This window comes from Capsicum annuum, chromosome 5 (assembly GCF_002878395.1).
Source record: "Capsicum annuum cultivar UCD-10X-F1 chromosome 5, UCD10Xv1.1, whole genome shotgun sequence".
Lineage (NCBI taxonomy): Eukaryota > Viridiplantae > Streptophyta > Magnoliopsida > Solanales > Solanaceae > Capsicum > Capsicum annuum.
In genome coordinates this window covers 7,387,022-7,408,135 of record NC_061115.1, presented here as the reverse complement: position 1 = coordinate 7,408,135, position 21,114 = coordinate 7,387,022, and the positions used below count along the sequence as shown (strand labels likewise).

Genomic DNA, 21,114 nt, shown 5'->3' with positions numbered 1-21,114 from the left:
GATTATGAAGTTAAAAAGTTTATTTTCGATAGACAATTAAAGTACTGATTGTGCCACAGTTAACATGGCTTGTTTGCTCCTTAATATTTGTGTCCATTTAGGAAATTGGATCGCGATTTTATAAGTATTAAGCTATTTTCTCAAGAACAAAAAACGTGTAAAAAATTAAAGAGAGAATATCTAGATTCTAAATTCGTTGATTTCAACTTTTTTTACTATAACATTGAATCAATTATAATAATGAAAAAATATTGTGTTCAATGAATTTAGAAAAAAAAACCATTTCCTCCTAAACTATACCTAAAACGACTGAAACACATTTTAACTTAAAGGGGTCCTATCACCCAAACTAATTAAAAGTGTAATTTTGACATTCTTAGTGCCTACGTGGACACTTCAATGTGTTGTGCCATGTAGGCACTAAGGGTGTCAAAATTATATTTTTAATTAGTTCAAGATGATAGGACCCTTTTTAAGTTAGGGTGTGTCTCAGGCGTTTTGGGTATAGTTCAGGAGTAATAAGGTATTATCTCATATATCGTAAAAGTGAATACGTCCTTGACATATTTGATCTTCTAGATATAAATAACAAAAAACAATACAATAACATTAATTTGGAATTTAATTTTAAAAAGGTGTCTTCTTTTTTTATTTTACGAAATTTGCTCCTAAAAATTTATTAATTTCACTTTTTATTCGTTACAATACAAAAATAATTTTGTCATCAAAGATTATGATAAACCTAAATATTTGGAAAATTATTAGTAGCTCAATTAGTTGATCTTCTTCATCTAATTAAATGACTTTTTATCCTTAGCCCCATTGTTTCATATTTAATTCAAAAGAAATAAAATCAAGGACAAACAACATAAATTTTGACGAAACTTAATCATAATTTTTTTTAATATTTTGCATGACTACTGAAAAAGTTAATTTTAGGTTCGTTGAAATACATAATTAGTTTCAGATACATCTAACGAAGATATATTTTTTTTCTTTGTAAAAATACATAATTAGCCCCAATACATTTTTTTTTTGACATTGGAACAATATAAATTTTGACAGTTTGTAGCTTAGTTATAAAATTTTTTGACATGTTGTATAATTTCTAAAAATTTCAATTTTGGGTCTATCGAAATACATAATTAACTTCGAATACATCCAACGAAGATATATTTTTTTCCTTTGTAAAGATACATAATTAGCCTCCAATTTATTTTTGATTTTGAGTCTGTCGAGATACATAATACATCCAACGAAGATATTTTTTTAATCTTGAATCTGTCAACATACATAATAATCCAACGAAGATACATTTTTTTCGATCTTGAATCTGTCAAGATTCAGAATTAGCTCCCGACACATCAACAAAGATATATAATTAATTGAGACGTTTATAACTACTTTGTAAGGGTGTGAATTTGTGTAAGTATGATAAATTAAGGTGTATATTTATGTTATTTTTTTCTAAAATCATCTTTAATAATAATTAGGTTTTATTTTAAAAAATAATCAAATCCAAACGTGGAATAGTCTTTTTTATTTTTTGAGGAAAACAACAAATCGAAATTCAAAACTTGAAAATTATTATACAGAGACAGCTTCTTTTTCCTTCTAATTTAATTAAATTAATTAAAATATAAAAAAACTTAAAAAACTCCGACGACCATTGTCTCCTTTATACGTCGTCGTTTTCACCCACCATATATAAACAAATAGACGTTTTACGACAAAGGGGATTTTTTTTTTCTGTTTTACGAGTCAACTCTCTCTCCGCCATTTTTGACCCGACTTTTAACCCGATTCAAATTTTGCTATTTTTCAACTAAATTAAAGTATTAATTCGTGATTTTACACTTCCAATTGAAGTTCAATTTTCGAAATTTTGTTGGATCTGAATTTGAATTTCCTTGTTTTGCGTGCTAAACCCTAAATTTTTGAATTTTGATGCTGATTTGGGATTTAGGGTTTTTGATTTCACCGGTTGTTTCGTTTTTCGGGTTGTTGAAGATATTGTGATAGTGGTTTTTAGGTGAAAAAAAGGAGGTTTTGATTCACTTGTTACAGTTTTCGGGTTTCTGGGTAGTTGGAGATTGGGGTATTTCAAGGGAATTGTGAATTTGTGATGCTCATTTTTAGGGTATAGGGTGAAAAAAAGGGGTTTTGATTTACTAATTATTATGGTTTTTGGGTTGTTGAAGATATCGTTTTAGTGATTTTTGGGGTATAGGGTGAAAAAAGGGTTTTTTGATTTACCTGTTGTTACGAATTTCGGGTTGTTGATGATATTTTGATAGTGATTTGTTGGGTATTGGGTGAAAAAAAGAGGGTTTTGAATTCAGCGAGTTGTTAAAGTTTTCGGATATTGATGGTAATTATAAGTGTTAAGGGTGAAAAGGTTTTTTTTGATGCACTGGTTGATACAGTTTTTGGTTAGTTGAAGTAATTCAAGGGAATTGTAATTGTTGATTTACGGTATAGTGTAAGAAAAAGGGTTTTTGATTTACTGGTTGTTACGGTTTTTGGGTATCGGATAGTTGAAGCTGATAGTAATTCAAGAGGATTCTGATTTTTAGGGTATAGGGGGGAAACAGCGGTTTTTGGTTCAGTTACTGTTTTCGGGTCGTTGAAAATGATGGTATTGAAGGGAATTGTGATTAGTGATTTGTAAGGTATAGGGTGAAAAAAGGGGTTTTTGGTTTACTGGTTGTTACGGTTCTCGGTTTTTGGGTAGTTGAAGATTATGGTATTCAAGGGAATTGTGTTGCTGCTTTAGAATTTGGGGTGAAAAAAGTGTTTTTTCATTCACTAATTTTTACGGTTTTGGGAGTAGTTGTAGATGATGGTATTCACAAGCGAATTATGATGGTGGTTTTTTAGGGTGTAGGGGTGAAGAAAGGGGTTTTTGATTTTTAGAGTAGCTGAAAAATGATGGTACAAAGGGGGTTATTTGGGTGGTCCCCACCACATATACAGCCGTTGACGCCAGTGTCTGAAGTATCAGAGCCACCTGAATCCCCATCTCCATATACGGATACAGGTGGTGATGCTATGCAGGTTGAGTTGGAGGAGGAGATGGATGCAGATACAGAGGAAATGGAACCTCCACCAACAGCTGCACCGTTTTCGATGCTGTTTGCATGTGCGGATCGGTTAGATTGGGTGCTTATGATTTTAGGATCAGTTGCTGCTGCTGCACATGGGACTGCTTTGGTGGTTTACTTGCATTACTTTGCTAAGATTATTCAGTTGCTTAGCCATGGTTCGGAACCTGCTGATGATCTATTTCATCGGTTCACTGAGGTAACCTACAGCTGGATTTTGTGTCCTCAATAGCTGTTTTTGGTATCTGTAGTTTTCTCACGATTTACTGAGGTACCTAGAGCTGAAATGTGCACTGGCTGTAGCTATTCTTATTTATTCTGTTCAGATTTTTGTCATATAGTGTTAGAAAACCGTAAATTATGGAGTATTAATAAAAAAGAGTGAAAATGAAGCAAATGGACATTGAATAGTTACACCCAAGGGTGTGTCCTAGTGGTAAATGATGTGGTTAAGCACTATGAGGTCTCAGGCTCAATTCCCAGCAGAGGCAAAACACTAGGTAAGTTCTTCCTATCTATTCTCGCCTTGGTGGATAGAGTTACCTAATGTGATACATGGTTCTGGTGGGAGGTAGCAGGTATCCCGCGGAATTAGTTGAGATGGGCTCAAGCTAGCCCGGGCACCACGGTCATCCAAAAAAGGGAATATGGACTTTGAAAAGTTGTAGCTGTTGAATTAACAATCTTTAAGCTGTTGCAGTATCAATCCTTCAATCTGTTGTAGTTTTTGCAAAAATCACTTGTATTTTGCCATATGGGTGGGCCATTGTCTTGGTGATTGTTGGTTAATGAATAATGCTAAAAGACATTCTTTTTTGTGTAAGACTAGAATCGTTTTTGACCAAGTTATAGAGGGTTGCTGGCGCCAAAACAATGGCATCAATTGAATAGTAGAATATTGTGGCCTCTGCGTGGTGTTATAGGATCAGGAATGCGGACTAGCTATTGTATTTGCTTCCCCCATTTGTTGTCACTGTGTTTATCAGCCATCAATAATAAATTATTGAGATGTATATTATAGCAAGTTCGGGTCGCTAGTGTAGGGAATTAATTGGTGGGGGTGTATTCCTGTTATGATTCCGTATTCAATGTTCCGTGTTCCGTGTTCCATGTTTATTACGAATATGTGTGCTTTCCTCTGCTTTATATTCCTGCATTCCTGCTTTACTCTGTTTTATATTCCTTATGGGTGCCGTATCTATGTTATGTCATCTGCTTCTGTGCTGTACTATGTGTTTGTGTGATATCTCGTGACTTGAGCCGGGGGTCTTTCGGAAACAGCCTTTCTACTTCATCAGAGGTAGAGGTATGGACTGCGTACATCTTAACCCCCCCCCCAGACCCCACTAAGTGGGAATACACTGGGTTTGTTGTTGTTGTTGTTGTTGTATATTATAGCAAGTAAGAAGTGATCTGATTTGGAAATCTTATGTTTGACGGACTCTGACTTCTGTCACTGAAGTGTACTTCTCCGAGACAATAGTGGAGAAATAGGCAACAGATATTAAATTAGCGCTTTTCAATTACAGGTGGCGGTTTATTAGGTGCATTAGTAGTTTCAGCCTGTTATTGGTGTAGTTGGTTGTGCCTTGTGACTTGGCAAGTGCACTCCAGCCTGAGGTCTCTTATCAGTTCCCTTCTGTGTTTGTAAGTGTGTCATAGTATTAGTTGGTGGCTGGGTGCTAAAAGTTGGGCTATTGATCCCACTTTAAAAGCTAGTCATTATGTAACTGTAAATCCTCCATCAGATGCCTGCAAATGGATCTAAGCTTCCAATATGGTCCTCAGCCCTGGCTGGTAAAGAATAACCTTGATTAGCTTAAATCACTCTTGTCCGTTCCCCCATTTCCTAGCTATATCATTTTATTGACGCCCAAAACTTTTAAAGGTTTACAAATGTTGGTCTTAATGTTGTAAAAGAAAAAAGAAAAAGAAGAGAGTTATGTTTCTTTTGTGCAGCTGGTTCCTGCTGATCTAGTCATGTAAGAGCTCTATTCGTTGGCATTTGGTGCGTGATCATCAAATGGATAATGAGAAATGAAGATGGAGAGGAAGTAGTGTATTTAATACTCTTCTTCCCAAAAGGTCCCCCAAAAGATGGTACAATAGAGGGCGAAGATTTATTGTACTTGCAAGCCACACTTGATGATAATAGTTATTTTGAATTTTTTCTCTTGTAGTTATTTTGAATTTTTCCTCTTGGTCTTTTTTATAACTAGTCAAGTTTACGTGCTTTGCACGTGTGTACCACGTTAATTAACAATAAATGTAAATAAAAAGAATGTATTGATGTGTGTGTTATACTATTCGGTACAAACCTTTTAAACAATAGCATAATCGTTTTAAGATAAAAAATGTAGTTTAGGAGGAACATGATAATTCACCAATTTAATGTAGTGAACAATATTTCGTCATTGATATCAAAAGTCAAAATTATGTGGTATTGATACATGAAAATATTAATTCATAAAAATAAGGGCAAAGGGGTAGATATATTCCTCAACTTTGTGATTTAGAGTAAATATACCCTCCATTAAAAAAATGGAGCAAATATACCCCTACCGTCTATGGAATAGTGCAGATATACTCTCGTGGTCTAACAAATGATGCATATTTACCTTTTCATTAACAAACTAAATTGAAAAGAATTCTAAGGGTAAAAAATTCAGTCAACATATCTAAAAACCTTCACACTCTTTATCTAATATAGATATAGATATAGATAGATTGTTCCCAATATTTAATCAAGTATTTTTGTATAGCAGTTCAAGTTACCTAACAAAGATCATATTTTTCACAGCTAGCCTTGACCATTCTATATATTGCTGGGGGTGTTTTTGTTGCTGGTTGGATTGGTAAGCTAAAATTGCTCAAGTTATATTATTTTCAATTTAAAGTTTCTCTTTTGTCTCGTTCATCATTTGTTTTTAATTAATCCTTTTCTGATAGAGGTATCATGTTGGATTCTTACTGGAGAACGGCAGACTGCAGTGATCAGATCAAGATATGTTCAAGTATTACTGAATCAAGATATGAGTTTTTTTGATACCTATGGAAACAATGGAGACATTGTGAGCCAAGTTTTGAGTGATGTGCTACTTATTCAATCTGCTCTTAGTGAAAAAGTATGTTCTGCTTCTTTTTTGTTTTTTCTAAAAAAATTCTTTTTTGCTTGACTTCGACAATGGCTTCTCACTTATCTTACATGTGCTATGACAGGTTGGGAACTATATTCATAACATGGCTACTTTTTTCAGTGGCCTTGTTATTGGATTTGTCAATTGCTGGCAAATTGCCCTTATAACTTTAGCGACGGGCCCTTTCATTGTTGCAGCCGGGGGGATATCAAATATATTTCTTCATAGACTTGCAGAGAACATTCAGGATGCATATGCTGAAGCAGCAAGTATAGCTGAACAGGTTTGGTTTTCTCCATTATTGATCTGATTATTCTCCCATTTGGGAAGATCATGGGAACTCTTCTTATTTGGACAATATTTGGGTGAAATTGGAAAAATGAGTATTTGAAATTGATGATGAAATAGAGTATCTGGAATCAGTTGTTACTTGCAGTGTTCCAGTCTTCCAGAATGGAAATGGGAACCTTTTTGATTCTCAAGGGAGTCCCTTTTATTAAATAGTGACTGGTGATCGAGTTGGAAATGCATGTTGTTGATCTTTCTTGAGTGAGCTTTACTTCAATTCTTTAGCTTTCTGTGGTATTTAAAACTACCTTGAAGAAAAATATTTTGAGGTTTTATTGGTTGAGTATAGTGATTCAATATCATCAAGGTGGGAAGTAGAAAAATGCTCATTGGAGTTTTACTAGTTTAAGCCTATAATGAGCTGTTTGCGGAGCTCAAGTGCGAACCAGCTTTTATTACCTAAATGTAGTTTACCCCAGGAATGAAAAGAGGTACTCCCTCCGTCCCAAATTATGTGTCATCATTTCCTTTTTAATCGGTCCCAAAATAAGTGTCGCCTTTCGTTATTTGGCAACTTTTTAAAGGCACAATTACCCTTTTATCCTTATTGGTCCCACTTAATTAAAAAAAAAAAGATATTGGCACATTTTTTGATAAAGGATAATTTGGTAAACTTTACCAAGTCTTCCCTTATTTCTTAAACTCCGTGCCCGGTCAAATGGCGACACATAAAATGGGAAGGAGCGGGTATTACATTACCTAGTTTAGAGAGTCAAGTATCAGGATTAACTTTTTTAGCAGCACAACAGGGATTGTGACGCTTAGTATATACAGTCGTTTGTCAAAGAGTTCGTTGTACTTCAACAACATACCCAGTGTACTTTGTACTGAAAGTTCAAATTTATTAGTGTGGACTTTTAGCAATTAATGTTGATTTATGATTCCTTATACTGGCATTGTTTTACATACTCTTCAGTGGCTCAGGGCTAACATTTGCAGCATTCGACCCCCCACCAAAAATAACAATGAGAAAAAATGAAACGAAAAGAATAGTAGGAAAGAAACTGAGATTTTCCGTGCTTCCGTTTTTAACACTTACATGATAAAGAACAATCTGTTCCTGAAGGACTATGCGGCCATTTTTTTTCTTTCTTTCTTTCTTTAATTAAAATAAGTAATAAGGATCTTTTCAACATGAATATGCATTATGTTGTGGAAATTTGGGAGGAACAAAATTAATCATCAATAACTTCTTTTTGTAAGGCAATCATCAACAATTCTCTTGACGACAAATCGAGGGAAGTGTTCTTCCTTCTCCTAAACTTGGGTTACATAAAATGACTGTAATACCCAAGTATTTATATTAATTCTTCTTACATGTACTTAGTCTAGTACACGTGTCATACTTCAATTATTGAATTTTTCCTTTCCCTGTTCATGTTCAAAATCTTACCTGCATTCTTGCATTAGTTTCCATACATGAACCAAGTAAATTCATGTACTTGAGGGTTGAGACAATTCTAGTTATCTTCTAGACCCCCCTTTAAACTCGATGTATCACTCCAAGAGATGCTGTGGAAGATGTTAATCTTTAACGGTTTGGCGGAGATAACAACAACTTGGTGACCTCGATTTGAATTCTTCTCTACTTCGTCCGTGTCCGTAGCTTCTTGATGCAAGCACACACTCATCTTTTTCCTTTAAGAAAGCCAATGCCTTCAAGGCTTGTCCAATGCTACTTGTTTCGGTTTCTTAAGCTTTTCCTGATCTGCTTGCTAACCCTGTAAGTTCTATTACGGTCTCTTAGAATCAATATCCCTGGACTTCTCAATAGCGACTGTAACATAGCTAAATCTTGAAGTTACGGATTGTCGATGTTCTGCAATGAACCCCTTCATCATTGAGTCATCTCCATATATTCTCTTCATCATCATCCTTATCTTTCTTGGACTTCAGAGAAAAAAACCTTCTCAAACATCTCATCATCAATTTGGTAGATTAAAGTGGGGATTTTCTTATCAATCATTCTTGTGGCAGTGTGACATCATCTTATACCTCTACTCAAGATCCGTCATTGTATAGCTACTCCATAAGCATCTACTTTGTCATTTTTGACACTCGTTTTGGGATCCTTACCATCATAATAATCATTCAAAAGTTTAGCTTTTGAAATCTTGGTAGTTCCATCCTGCCAAAATAGTTTGATTAATCTGGCGCTTCTCTAGCTCAGCATCCTCATACCTATAATACAGCTAATTTGGCCACATTCATTCAATTTGAGGTTTCATTTCTCAATTCTTTAAAAAATTGTTTTTTCCACATCTCTCAAGACATTTGCATCTGACATCAAATGTCGTGATTTTTTTTTTTTTTTCGAAACCGGTAACTTTCAAATGCCGTGAAATTTGAGGAGCATAATCAAGTTACTCATTTTCTCCAGAAAACAAGAAGGGGAAAGCAGTCTTACTTCTCTAAACCTTGCTTTGATAAAATGGCTATAATATGGTACCTAGGTACTTATAGGACATCTTCTATTATGTGCCTAGTCTAGTACATGTATCCAAATTTACTGCTAGAATTTTCCATTCTCCAGTACATGTACAATATCCTACCCACAATCTTATATTAATTTCTTAATACATGAATTAAATAAATTCATGTACGTGATGAATCTAGTTTATTTATTCAAAAACTGTTCACACATGTAGTTAAATAATCAAAATTGTAATTTAACAGTAGGCGCACACACCAGTAGGGAGTCTTCCTGTGGGAAGTAATTAAAATGGTTTTCAATTAAGTTGCTTTCTATTATCTCCAATGTGCATCATCTTCATGATATGGTTTTCTCATTGATGAAATTTACTCTTCAACGAAGATATTGATAAATAGAGTTGTCAGTTGCCAAATAATGTAAAACATGGTAAAAACTATAAATAACGTATTTTATGCCTTCCAAGGCATGGTGATGTATTGGCCTCTGTATGCATCAGCTAGAGTTACGGGTATTTGTATTTGTGCATTTAAATGCCTGTGGAGGGTTTCCTTCAACTTCCTTTTCATATGGTGCAGGCAGTTTCTTATATTAGGACATTGTATGCATTCACAAATGAAACTTTGGCCAAGTATTCATATGCTACCTCACTACAAGCTACACTGAGGTACGGTATTTTGATAAGTCTTGTGCAAGGACTTGGACTTGGCTTCACATATGGGCTTGCAATTTGTTCCTGCGCCTTGCAACTATGGGTTGGAAGATTCCTGGTTACACATGGGAAAGCTCATGGTGGTGAAGTTGTTACAGCTCTTTTTGCTGTAATTTTAAGTGGCCTGTGAGTATCTCTTTCATGCATCTTACTCTCCTCCCTCATCTGTCATACTTAAGTGATGCAATCCACCAATTCTTTTATTTGATACAGTGGGCTGAATCAAGCAGCGACAAACTTCTACTCTTTTGAGCAAGGGAGAATCGCAGCTTATAGGCTTTTTGAGATGATAAGTCGTTCATCTTCTGTTGCTAATAATGAAGGAACCACCCTCCCTACTGTGCAAGGAAACATTGAATTCCGAAATGTATATTTCAGCTACCTCTCTCGCCCTGAAATTCCTATCTTGAGTGGATTTTATCTCACTGTACCTGCTAAAAAGGCTGTAGCCCTTGTTGGCAGAAATGGTTCTGGCAAAAGTAGTATTATACCACTTATGGAGCGGTTTTACGATCCTACATTAGGTAATATAACCATTTAAGTTCTTGTCTATGAGTTGCTTCTTCCTTGAAGCAAGCTAAAAAATATGATATTCTCTACTGATATATTACTTGCAGGGGAAGTCCTGTTAGATGGGGAGAACATTAAGAACCTGAAGCTGGAATGGCTGAGAAGCCGAATTGGCTTAGTCACCCAGGAACCAGCCTTGCTAAGTCTGAGCATCAGAGATAACATTGCTTATGGACGAGATGCTTCTTCAGATCAAATTGAAGAAGCTGCTAAAATAGCACATGCCCATACATTTATTAGTTCACTGGAGGGAGGATACGAGACCCAGGTATCTTGCAGGTGTACAGTTCTTTCATATGTTCAACTGTTTCACCTTCTTCTGATACTTAACTTTTCCTACTACATATTTCTTGTAGGTGGGTAGGACTGGTCTAGCTTTGACAGAAGAACAAAAAATTAAACTTTCTGTTGCTAGGGCTGTTCTTTCGAATCCTTCTATCCTTCTTCTTGATGAAGTTACAGGTGGGCTTGATTTTGAAGCTGAAAGATCTGTTCAGGGAGCACTGGATCTCCTCATGTTGGGCAGATCAACTATAATCATAGCAAGACGACTTAGTCTTATCAGGAATGCTGATTACATTGCTGTGATGGAGGAAGGCCAATTAGTTGAAATGGGAACACATGATGAACTGATAGCATTGGATGGCCTCTATGCCGAGCTTCTTAAATGTGAAGAAGCAGCAAAACTCCCTCGCAGGTGCGCTACATGACTCGACTGAGCACTTTGATGGTTATTGTGTTATAAATGTTTGTTATAGTATTGCATTACAAGGTTACTTGGCGATATACAAGTCCTCCCTTTTCCCGAAAATTATCCTCGTAGTTTGTTTTCTGGTTTTAGATTATTACAGATACTTAGTTATATGCCTTTGCTAACATCATTCAGGATGCCAATTAGAAACCACAAGGGGACTGCAGTGTTTCAAGTTGAAAAGGATTCTTCAGCTGGTCATAGCTTCCAAGAACCTTCTTCTCCAAAGATGATGAAATCACCATCTCTTCAAAGGGTTTCTGGTGCCCATGGTTTATGGGCAGCAGATGTTACATTTAGTTCTCAAGAATCTCCCCACAACCGTAGCCCGCCGCCAGAGCAAACGACTGAGAATGGTATGCCCTTGGAATCATCTGATAAAGAACCATCAATAAGAAGGCAGGATAGCTTTGAGATGAGACTGCCAGAGCTTCCTAAGATTGACGTTCAATCCGCAAATAGGAAGATCTCCAACAATTCTGATCCGGAATCACCTGTCTCACCACTCTTGACATCTGATCCCAAAAATGAGCGATCTCACTCACAAACTTTTAGTCGTCCAAACAGTGAGTTTGATGACTTTCCTATTACATCCGAAGAAACAAAGGTTACAGAGAATCGAGAACCACCATCCTTCTGGAGACTTGTCGAGCTCAGCCTTGCAGAGTGGCTTTATGCTCTATTAGGGAGCACGGGCGCCGCGATATTTGGTTCCTTTAATCCCCTTTTGGCTTATGTCATTGCACTGATTGTTACAGCGTATTACAGAACAGATGACAAGCATCACTTACGTAGAGATGTTGACAGGTGGTGCCTCATCATAGCCTGTATGGGTGTAGTGACTGTTTTTGCCAATTTTCTGCAGCACTTCTATTTTGGGATAATGGGAGAGAAAATGACTGAGCGAGTTCGGAGAATGATGTTTTCTGGTAATGACTATTTTAATTAGTAACTGTTCCTTTCCTAGTTTGTTTTGTTTTACTTCTTTGTTAGTGTAAATGTATGTACTTATAATGATCATAATTAGTTGTCGCATGAATACTGATGCTTTCATTCTTTGACAGCAATGCTTCGCAATGAAGTTGGGTGGTTTGATGAGGAGGAGAATAGTGCTGATAATCTATCTATGCGTTTGGCAAATGATGCTACATTTGTCCGTGCTGCTTTCAGCAATCGTCTATCCATATTCATACAAGATACTGCAGCTGTTATTGTGGCTATTCTTATTGGGATGCTACTTCAGTGGCGGTTGGCACTCGTGGCGTTAGCCACTCTTCCTGTTCTTACTGTGTCTGCTGTTGCACAGGTTTGTTTCAGATATAATGTGTCAAAACTTTAGTCACTTATTCATACACAGCAGAAAACTGTATTTCATTTTTTTTATAGCAAGCTTATCTTAAAACATTATGTGGTGATCTTCCTTGAAGAAACCAGATCGTCTTTTTGTCGTCTTCTTTCCTATTTCCATAAACAATAAAATTGTTGTTGTAGAGTTCCAATCCTGCAAAAAGGCCGGTTAAAAAGTTCGAATGTAGTTTATTTCAATCAAATTTTCAAATTACCATCTCTTCGTATTCTAAAACTATTCAATATTTATAGTTCTTTCTACCAGGCACTCACTTGTATCTGAACTGAATTTGCAGAAATTGTGGCTTGCTGGGTTATCAAAGGGTATTCAGGAGATGCATAGGAAGGCATCGTTGGTCCTTGAGGATGCAGTTAGAAATATCTATACAGTTGTAGCATTCTGTGCTGGTAATAAGGTAATGGAGCTCTACAGGTCGCAACTGCAGAAGATATTCACGAAAAGCTTCCTCCATGGTGTGGCGATTGGTTTTGGTTTTGGCTTTTCGCAGTTTCTTCTTTTTGGTTGCAATGCGCTTCTCCTTTGGTATACTGCACTCACTGTAAAGAATAAGCACATGAATCTAACTACTGCGCTCAAGGAGTACATGGTGTTCTCATTTGCATCTTTTGCCCTTGTTGAGCCTTTTGGGTTGGCCCCATATATTCTCAAAAGAAGAAAATCTCTGACATCAGTATTCGAAATAATTGATCGAGCACCAAAGATTGATCCAGATGATAACTCAGCCTTAAAACCACCAAATGTCTATGGAAGCATTGAGTTGAAGAACATTGATTTCTCATATCCATCTCGACCAGAAGTCCTGGTATTGAGCAATTTCACCCTCAAAGTCAATGGAGGGCAAACTGTAGCTGTGGTGGGGGTTTCCGGTTCAGGAAAGAGCACAATTATATCTCTGATAGAGAGGTTTTATGACCCTGTTGCTGGTCAGGTTTTACTTGATGGTCGCGATTTAAAGTCATACAATTTGAGATGGTTGCGGAACCATTTAGGACTTGTTCAGCAAGAACCAATTATCTTCTCAACCACCATTAAGGAAAACATAATCTATGCACGACATAATGCTAGTGAAGCTGAGATGAAAGAAGCAGCTAGAATAGCAAATGCTCATCATTTCATCAGCAGTTTGCCTCATGGTTATGACACACATGTTGGGATGAGGGGGGTAGATCTGACTCCTGGGCAGAAACAAAGAATTGCAATAGCTCGTGTAGTTCTGAAGAATGCGCCTATTCTGTTATTGGATGAAGCAAGCTCCTCTATTGAATCTGAATCGAGCAGAGTTATACAAGAGGCTCTTGATACTCTGATCATGGGGAACAAGACAACCATTTTAATCGCCCATCGGGCTGCCATGATGAGGCATGTTGACAACATAGTTGTACTTAATGGAGGGAGGATTGTTGAGGAAGGTACCCATGATACACTGATGTCGAAAAATGGTTTGTATGTCCGCTTGATGCAACCTCACTTTGGGAAGGGATTGCGTCAGCATAGACTTGTTTAAACAGAAACGATGCAACTGAAAATACTTCCCTTTTTAAATGAAGCTGGGACCTGTAGCAGATTCTACTGTTCAAATTCTTATTGTAAGATGCCAGCTTCAAACTGGAAAGATCAAGCAAAGAAAGAACAACGAGTATTTCTGAACACTTTGTTTGCAGTTGAACATCACCTTTCGCCAGTGAATCTTCGGATGTAATTAGACTGATGCATTGTTCAAATTGATTTCGAGGATGGTAGGACGTCAGGACTAGAACCATATTCTTTTGGAGGCAGGCCGGTTGTGTAGATCAGGATTATGCTCCGTCTCCGGATGGTATATTGATTTGTTAATTATAGAGTGGAATGAGTAGTAGCTGTAGTTTTGATCAGGTGGAGATTCTTCAGTTTCTCTGTATTCTTTCTTCCTTTCGGGTTGTGTGGTGTGTTGTAGTCTAAGTCCAAGTGCTGTTCATTTTTCCCTGCCAACAATCTCCCCCCCCTTTTCTGCTGTATATTTTTCTTACACGGAAGCTATATAGATGATTTCAGCCTCATTTTCTGCCTGTATAATTGTGTTACCAATTTGGTGTTTTGGAGCACTAAGTTTTGGTATGGAAAATGCATAATGTAACATTATTAGTGCTGTATGACAAATGTTAGAAAGAGGTAAATTAGTAAATTTAGAAGGTAATATGTATACCTAAAGGTGGCAAAGTTGGCCCAGGAACAGTGTAATTTGTCCAACTTGTTCATGCCTTATTTTGGACTTCCCAAATTCAGCTCGACTCGCTCATTTAACACCTTTAGTTACATTGATGTGGCTCAACATAAATTTATTGCATGTTTCTGGCACTCCTAAAGCACCAACAGACTTTTTTTTTTCCATTCGGTGTCCGGTGCTCGCATTGGAGTCCCGACTAATTCGGATCGCGCGTTGCAGGGCTCATTAAGGCGGCAACGCTCCCAACAGAGTTTTCTCCATATCCAGGGTCGAAACCTCGATCGACCTCAGGTTAAGGGTGAAGCAGCGCTCCCAACAGAGTTTTCTCCATACCCAGGGTCGAACCCTCGATCGACCTTAGGTTAAGGGTGAAGCAACCCAAACCACTGCACCACAACCCATGGTAAAGCACCAACAGCCCCATCCACTGCATCACAACCCATGGTAAAACACCAACAAACTTTTTTAGGCATAAAGTGCATATTTTGGAGAAAAATAACACTCCCTTCGTCGTGATATCATTACATATTCAATGAAGATACTTTTTTTTCTTTGTAAAGATACATCATTAGGTTTTGATATATATATTTTTTTATTTTGGATATGTGGAGATACATAATACATCCGATAAAAATACATTTTTTCTTTGTAGAAATACATAATTAGATCCCAATACATTTTTTTACAATTTTGGTGTGTCGAGATACATAATTAGCTCCTGATACATCTTTGTAAAGATAAATCATTAGCTTTCGATACATTTTTTTTTTATTTTGGATCTGCCGAGATACATAATACATTCAACAAAGATATATTTTTTCTTTGTAGAGATACATAATTAGCTTTCGATACATCCACTGAAGATACATAATTAGTTGGGATTTTTTATAATTACTTTGTAAGTGTGGGGATTTATGTAAATATAGTAAGTTAAGGTGTATGTTGATGTTATTTTTTAGATTTTTTTTTTATTTGGGATCCATGCCGGATTAGCAATTGTTAAGAAGAACGAGGTACGTCTATGTCATTTCTATTGCTATTTCTTTCTAATTCTGTTTACTAACTGAATACTACAAGTCAATACAACAACACATTCAAAGATGTTAATTTTATTGTATTTCTGCCAGAGACTGTTTTCAAGGCTTGAATCTGTGACACAACAATCAAATCATTCTGAGACTGATACGAGCTCGTAGTGGATTCTTCATAGTAAAGGTGAAATCTATCTCTTCAGTTAAATCAACGTCGTCTCCCTCCACAGGCTTCCACTCGAAACACCAAATCAAGTTAGCCACAAAGTACTCTAAATGGAACATAGCAAAATCATAGCCAGGACATACTCTCCTCCCTACGCCGAATGGCATCATCTTGATCTCTCTCCTTCCTGTTATGTCAAACATCTCGCCTTCTCTATGATCATCCATCAAGAACCTCTCCGGTTTAAACTCCATCGGATCCTCCCACATGTTTGGATCCAATCCCATTTCCCTCACCATGAAATAGATTATCGCATTCTTTGGTAACGCGTAGCCATTCAATTCCATTTCCTTTGTCACTCTATGTGGTAGCAAAAAATGAGATGGTGGATGCATCCTCAAGCTTTCCAAAATCACTGCTTTTAGATATGACAATTTCCTTATATCCTCTTCTGTTATCAACTTTTCGCGATTTTCCTCCTCTGATTTACGCGCTATTGCTATTTCTTTATACAGTTTTTCTTGAATCGCAGGGTACTTAACCAAGCAGGACATAGTCCACTGCAACGCAGTGATAGTTGTGTCGCTGGCTGCCCCGAGGAACTCAGCACAGAGACTAACAATCTCTTTGTTGGTTAGTTTCCTTTTCTCCTCTGGCAATTCCAAATTCAGCAACGTATCAACATAAGAAACTATTTCCCCGTCTTTGTACCTTATTCGTGCTTGGATCAGAGGTATGAACACGTTCTCTACCTCTTTTCGTAGTGCAATAAGTTCTTTCCATTTGTTTCTGAAGATTAGTCTTCCGGCTCTAGGGAAAATGTCGAGTATTTTGTATTGAACCGTAGCTAAAAGTGCGCGATGTTGCACATCTTTAATTTGATCGATTTGAATGTCATCGAGCTTGTCCCCGAAGCACATGTAAGCAAGAAGGCTAAAGATGGCATGCTTAATATGATCAAGTAAAATCACTTCACTTTCTGACTCAGATTTATGAATTAGCTTTTGAACGAGGATATTCAGTGCCCAATCAGCTCGAGACTTTGACCTAGACTTGATGAGTGATGGATGTAACATGTTGATTCTGAGCTTCGAGCGTAGGACCCTCCACGAAGGTCCACACGAAGCGGTGTTGATGCTCCGGTCATCGCTACTTAAAATGTGATTGGTAGGTAATGCAAGCGGACGATCAGAGCAAAAAGCGCCTTGTTGAATCAAAGCATGGTAGGCTAAAGAGTGACTACTAATGAATATAGAAGTAGTAGTACCTATTTTGAGGGTAATAATAGGACCATATTTGGATATGAGTTTTTGTATGATAAGTTCAATATCAAGTATGGATTTATTGATCAACAATGGTAAATTTCCAATAAATGGAAATGTAAAGGGTCCTGGTGGGAGTTTTTTCTTGGTTTTGGAATTTGAGAAGACAAAGAAATTAAAGAGAAATATAAGAGTGAAAGAGATACATGTAGTGATGAGAATGATGAAGAAAGTATCCATTAGCTTATGTTGTGTTTGTATCCATCCTTTATTGTGATCCTCTATATATATAGCATGAACATTATAGAGGGAGACTTTTGTTGTGTGTCTTAAAAAGAGAGAATTAATAATGATAGGATGACCAAAAAAAAAACAGCTCGGTGCACTAAGCTCTCGTTATGTGCAGGATTTGGGGAAGGGCCCACCACAAGGGTGTATTGTACACAGTCTTACCTTTCATTCCTGTCAGAGGCTATTTTCATGGTTTGAACATGTGATCTCTTGATCACTTGACAGCAGCTTAACCAGTTACTCCAAGGCTGCTATTAAATGATAGGATGACAATACAACAAAAATTACTTGAGGAATATACTTTTTTCAACCTTTGTGTCTTGTACTCCTATTATGACTATTTTTGCCTTGAATCGGGGGTCTATCGGAAACAATCTCTTCCTCACCTTTGAAGGATAGTAGGTGTGATACACGTACACTCTATCATTCCCAGACCCTACTTTATTGAAATATATTGGAAACAACCTCTCTGTCTCACCTTTGAGGTATAGGTATGAAACAGATACACTCTACCCTTCTCAGATTCCCACTTTATTACTTTTTTCAATTGTTTCTTATACTCCTATTATGACTATTTTTGCTTTGAGCCGAAAGTCTATCGAAAACAACCTCTACCTCACCTTCGAGATATAGGTATGAAACCGATACACTCTCCCTTCTCAAACTCCATGGATCCCCTTGGTCCATACGTATAGGGACAAATGGAGTTTGGTTCAACATAATTTAACAGCTTCGGTGCAATTTTTTATTTGTGTTGAAAGTTCACATCATATGGATAAATAATTTAGCATAATACATGAGCATGCTCCAGCTTGTAATTATGCCCTCCAGCATAAGTAAAACCTTAAATTTATATAAATTTTAACAAGTAAATACACACATTCTATATGACACCTACGTAACAATATGAATCCATATCATGTGTTATGAGCAGGTTATTTTGAAAAACGTGCATTAGCTATTCATATCACTCTAATAAAAATAATATTGTTATGTGGTACTATGGGTCACCACTTATCCTCTCTGCCAACCATAAATTTTGATGATACATTTTTAAAAAGGCTTCAATTTTGAGATTAGTTCATATTAATATATTTTTGATTTATTATCAAAGACAGAATTTAAGCTATATAAGTTTAATTCTTAGGATCCTTAGCTTGAGCTATAGGTGGGCATGTTACGATATATTATGATATTTTAAATTTTGATTTTTGGTATCTAAAAAAATAATATTATTATCATATTAAATTAATTCGACATGCTTTGATATTTTTAAATTTGATTTCGATATTTTACGATATGGTAATTCGGTAACCATACTTTTATTTGATTTCGACTTACATATATTCATATTCAAAAAACTATAATTTTAAACTTAAAAAACGTCTCAATCATATCAGACTAACAATTATCTTTATTAATCAATTACACAAAAATAACATTTCAATCATGATTTGGTAGTTCAAAATGCAAACTTTAAACAATATTACCTAAATTTAAGCATAGTATCCCTAAATAATAAGCTTTTCAAAAAATTTAATTAATTCTGAATAAAAATTATTTTTATGTTCAATTGACTAATAGATGATATATAAATATATTTAATAGTCTTACATATAACATATATGAGTTTTATATATTATTAAAAAACTTCAATGCGGTATACGATATTTCGATATTTATTGCATAAGTATCAAATACCATAAAATCCATACCATGATATATTTTTTTTTGAATTTAATATGATATTCGATATATAGATATGCCTACCCCTATCTTGAAATTAATGCATTACCCCTAGCTTGAAATTAATGCATTTATAAAGTAATAAATTTATACTAGCTATTTATTGCAATTTTAATGTATTTTTTGTATATAAATTTATGTTATGTATCAAAAGTATTAAGTTCAAATAAATTTGCTCAGGCTATGATGTCTCTGCCATTGTTTCCTCGAAGTTTATGATAGTGAAATTTTCATTGGCTGGCCTTTTGACATTTATTTAGAAAATGGTCAATTTTTTTTTTTCAATTCTCTTGCAACTTTTTTTTTCTTTTTTTTTGAGCAACTATCAAATTAAATGTAAAATTCTAAATAGTAATGAGTTGTTTTTCTTTTTATGCTAAGAAAGATTTAATGTAATTCTTTATTTTTTTTGTCAATAAAGTCTAATTGATCGTCAGAGGCGGATCTAAAATTTAAAGGTTGTGGGTTCCTAACTTATAATTTTTACCACTAGACCAATAACACATTTTGTTTGTGGGTTCCCAACTTATAATTTTTATATATTTATTAGTTTTTTCAATATAAATTCAAGAATCGTACGAAAGTTATGGGTTCCTGGGAACCCGCACGTAAAGCTGTGCATCCGCCCCTGTTGGTCGGCACCATTCACTTCTTTCTGTCTTCTCATTGTCCGCCTCTGCCTTTTTTAGGTGTCGTGGTGACTCAAACTCACAATTTTAGAATTGAAAGTACCATTCTCTTGGTATATTTATTCATAATTAATATAGAACATATATGCTTTTTCAATAAATTCTTAATTCTGTTCAATGAAATATCTAATTAAGGGGTTATTTGGTTTGAAGACAAGTCATGTTCAAATTAGTTATGTTGTGATTTGTTGTATATACTGAATTTAATTATGTGAGAATTAGTTATTTTGGTATTATTTTTTATTCGTTATTTGATTTATTGTTTAAAAAAATCACGCATTACATGATTTCTATGAAGAACTTATTTGTTTACAAAAATATCCTTCATTTTATTTAGTGTAAATGGGTTTGACGGACCTCAAGGGTGTTTATATCATTTTTATCCCATAATAATTAATGCCACCATTCAGTGGCGGATCTACACTATAGCAGGGGGTTCATCCGAATCCCCTTCGGCGAAAAATTATATTATATATGCATGATTAAAATTATTTTTTATGTATATAGATTAGATGTTGAACACCCCTTCGATCAGTTTTTATATTAACTTGTGAACCCCCTTAGCGAAAATCCTGGTTTCGTCACTGCCACCTGTAGACACGTAATTTTGTCTCTCCGAAAGATTAGTTTTCACCTTTTTATCTATCCTACCGTGTACCCTCAACCATGTAATTATTTCCCCACAAAAATACAAAAATAGTAACATCCTAACAAATTTTATCCTATCCTAACCCCCTTTACACCTAACCCCGACCCCTACAATTAAAAACTTACACCTCACCTACTACCCCACCCCTCTCACGTGACCCTCACCCTTTCCTTTTCTTGTCCACAAGCATATTCCCTTAACAGAATTGAGAAAATGAACTTTCAAGGAAACTTCCATATGCACACCTCACTCATGGACCCCACTATTTTTTCTTTTGTTTTCATTTTTATCATGCACACACAGCAACTTGGGAGGGACCCACGGAGGGAGGATTCCCAATTCCCATTCAATTTAGAGGGACCCACAGAAGGAAAAGGGCTGGGATTTTCTTGAATTCAATATATACAAATATTGTCAATTGATAGAAGGGGGGAGGGGATTCCAAAAAAGGTCATCTTCTCGACCAAACATAGACCGGACGCGATTTTTTTTCTTTCCCCTGGGGGCTCTTGATCTTACCATCATCTTCATCGAGCAAAGGGGAGGATAAACCCATTGTTTTGAGCAAAAACAAGAAGGGACGCCATTTTTTGGCCCTTTCTTTCTTCTAGTTCGCGACACACATATACCCACACACCCAAAATCACATACCCGC

The 21,114-nt window shown here is 35.9% G+C and overlaps 2 protein-coding genes across 2 annotated transcripts; one reads left to right on the top strand and one right to left on the bottom strand.

The window, feature by feature from the left end:
- The first annotated feature begins 1,736 nt into the window (after positions 1 to 1,736).
- LOC107870255 (ABC transporter B family member 6) lies at positions 1,737 to 14,458 on the top strand. Its single transcript, XM_016716722.2, has 11 exons — positions 1,737 to 3,303; positions 5,905 to 5,959; positions 6,054 to 6,229; positions 6,324 to 6,524; positions 9,599 to 9,858; positions 9,946 to 10,256; positions 10,350 to 10,570; positions 10,659 to 10,999; positions 11,189 to 11,982; positions 12,118 to 12,359; positions 12,697 to 14,458. Exons 1-11 carry the CDS (start codon positions 2,929 to 2,931, stop codon positions 13,924 to 13,926), a joined length of 4,206 nt encoding a protein of 1,401 aa, XP_016572208.2. The 5' UTR covers positions 1,737 to 2,928; the 3' UTR covers positions 13,927 to 14,458.
- A 1,258-nt stretch (positions 14,459 to 15,716) lies between these two features.
- Positions 15,717 to 17,923, bottom strand: LOC107872310 (cytochrome P450 89A9-like). Its single transcript, XM_016719065.2, has one exon. It carries the CDS (start codon positions 17,322 to 17,324, stop codon positions 15,789 to 15,791), a length of 1,536 nt encoding a protein of 511 aa, XP_016574551.2. The 5' UTR covers positions 17,325 to 17,923; the 3' UTR covers positions 15,717 to 15,788.
- Between the last annotated feature and the right edge of the window lie 3,191 nt (positions 17,924 to 21,114).

Coding starts and splice junctions, on each gene's coding strand:
- LOC107870255 (XM_016716722.2), top strand. CDS start 2,929: ATGATGGTACAAAGGGGGTTATTTGGGTGGTCCCCACCACATATACAG. Junction 6,525..9,598: donor CAGCAAGTATAGCTGAACAG/GTTTGGTTTTCT, acceptor CATATGGTGCAG/GCAGTTTCTTATATTAGGAC. Junction 10,571..10,658: donor AGGGAGGATACGAGACCCAG/GTATCTTGCAGG, acceptor TATTTCTTGTAG/GTGGGTAGGACTGGTCTAGC.
- LOC107872310 (XM_016719065.2), bottom strand. CDS start 17,324: ATGGATACTTTCTTCATCATTCTCATCACTACATGTATCTCTTTCACT.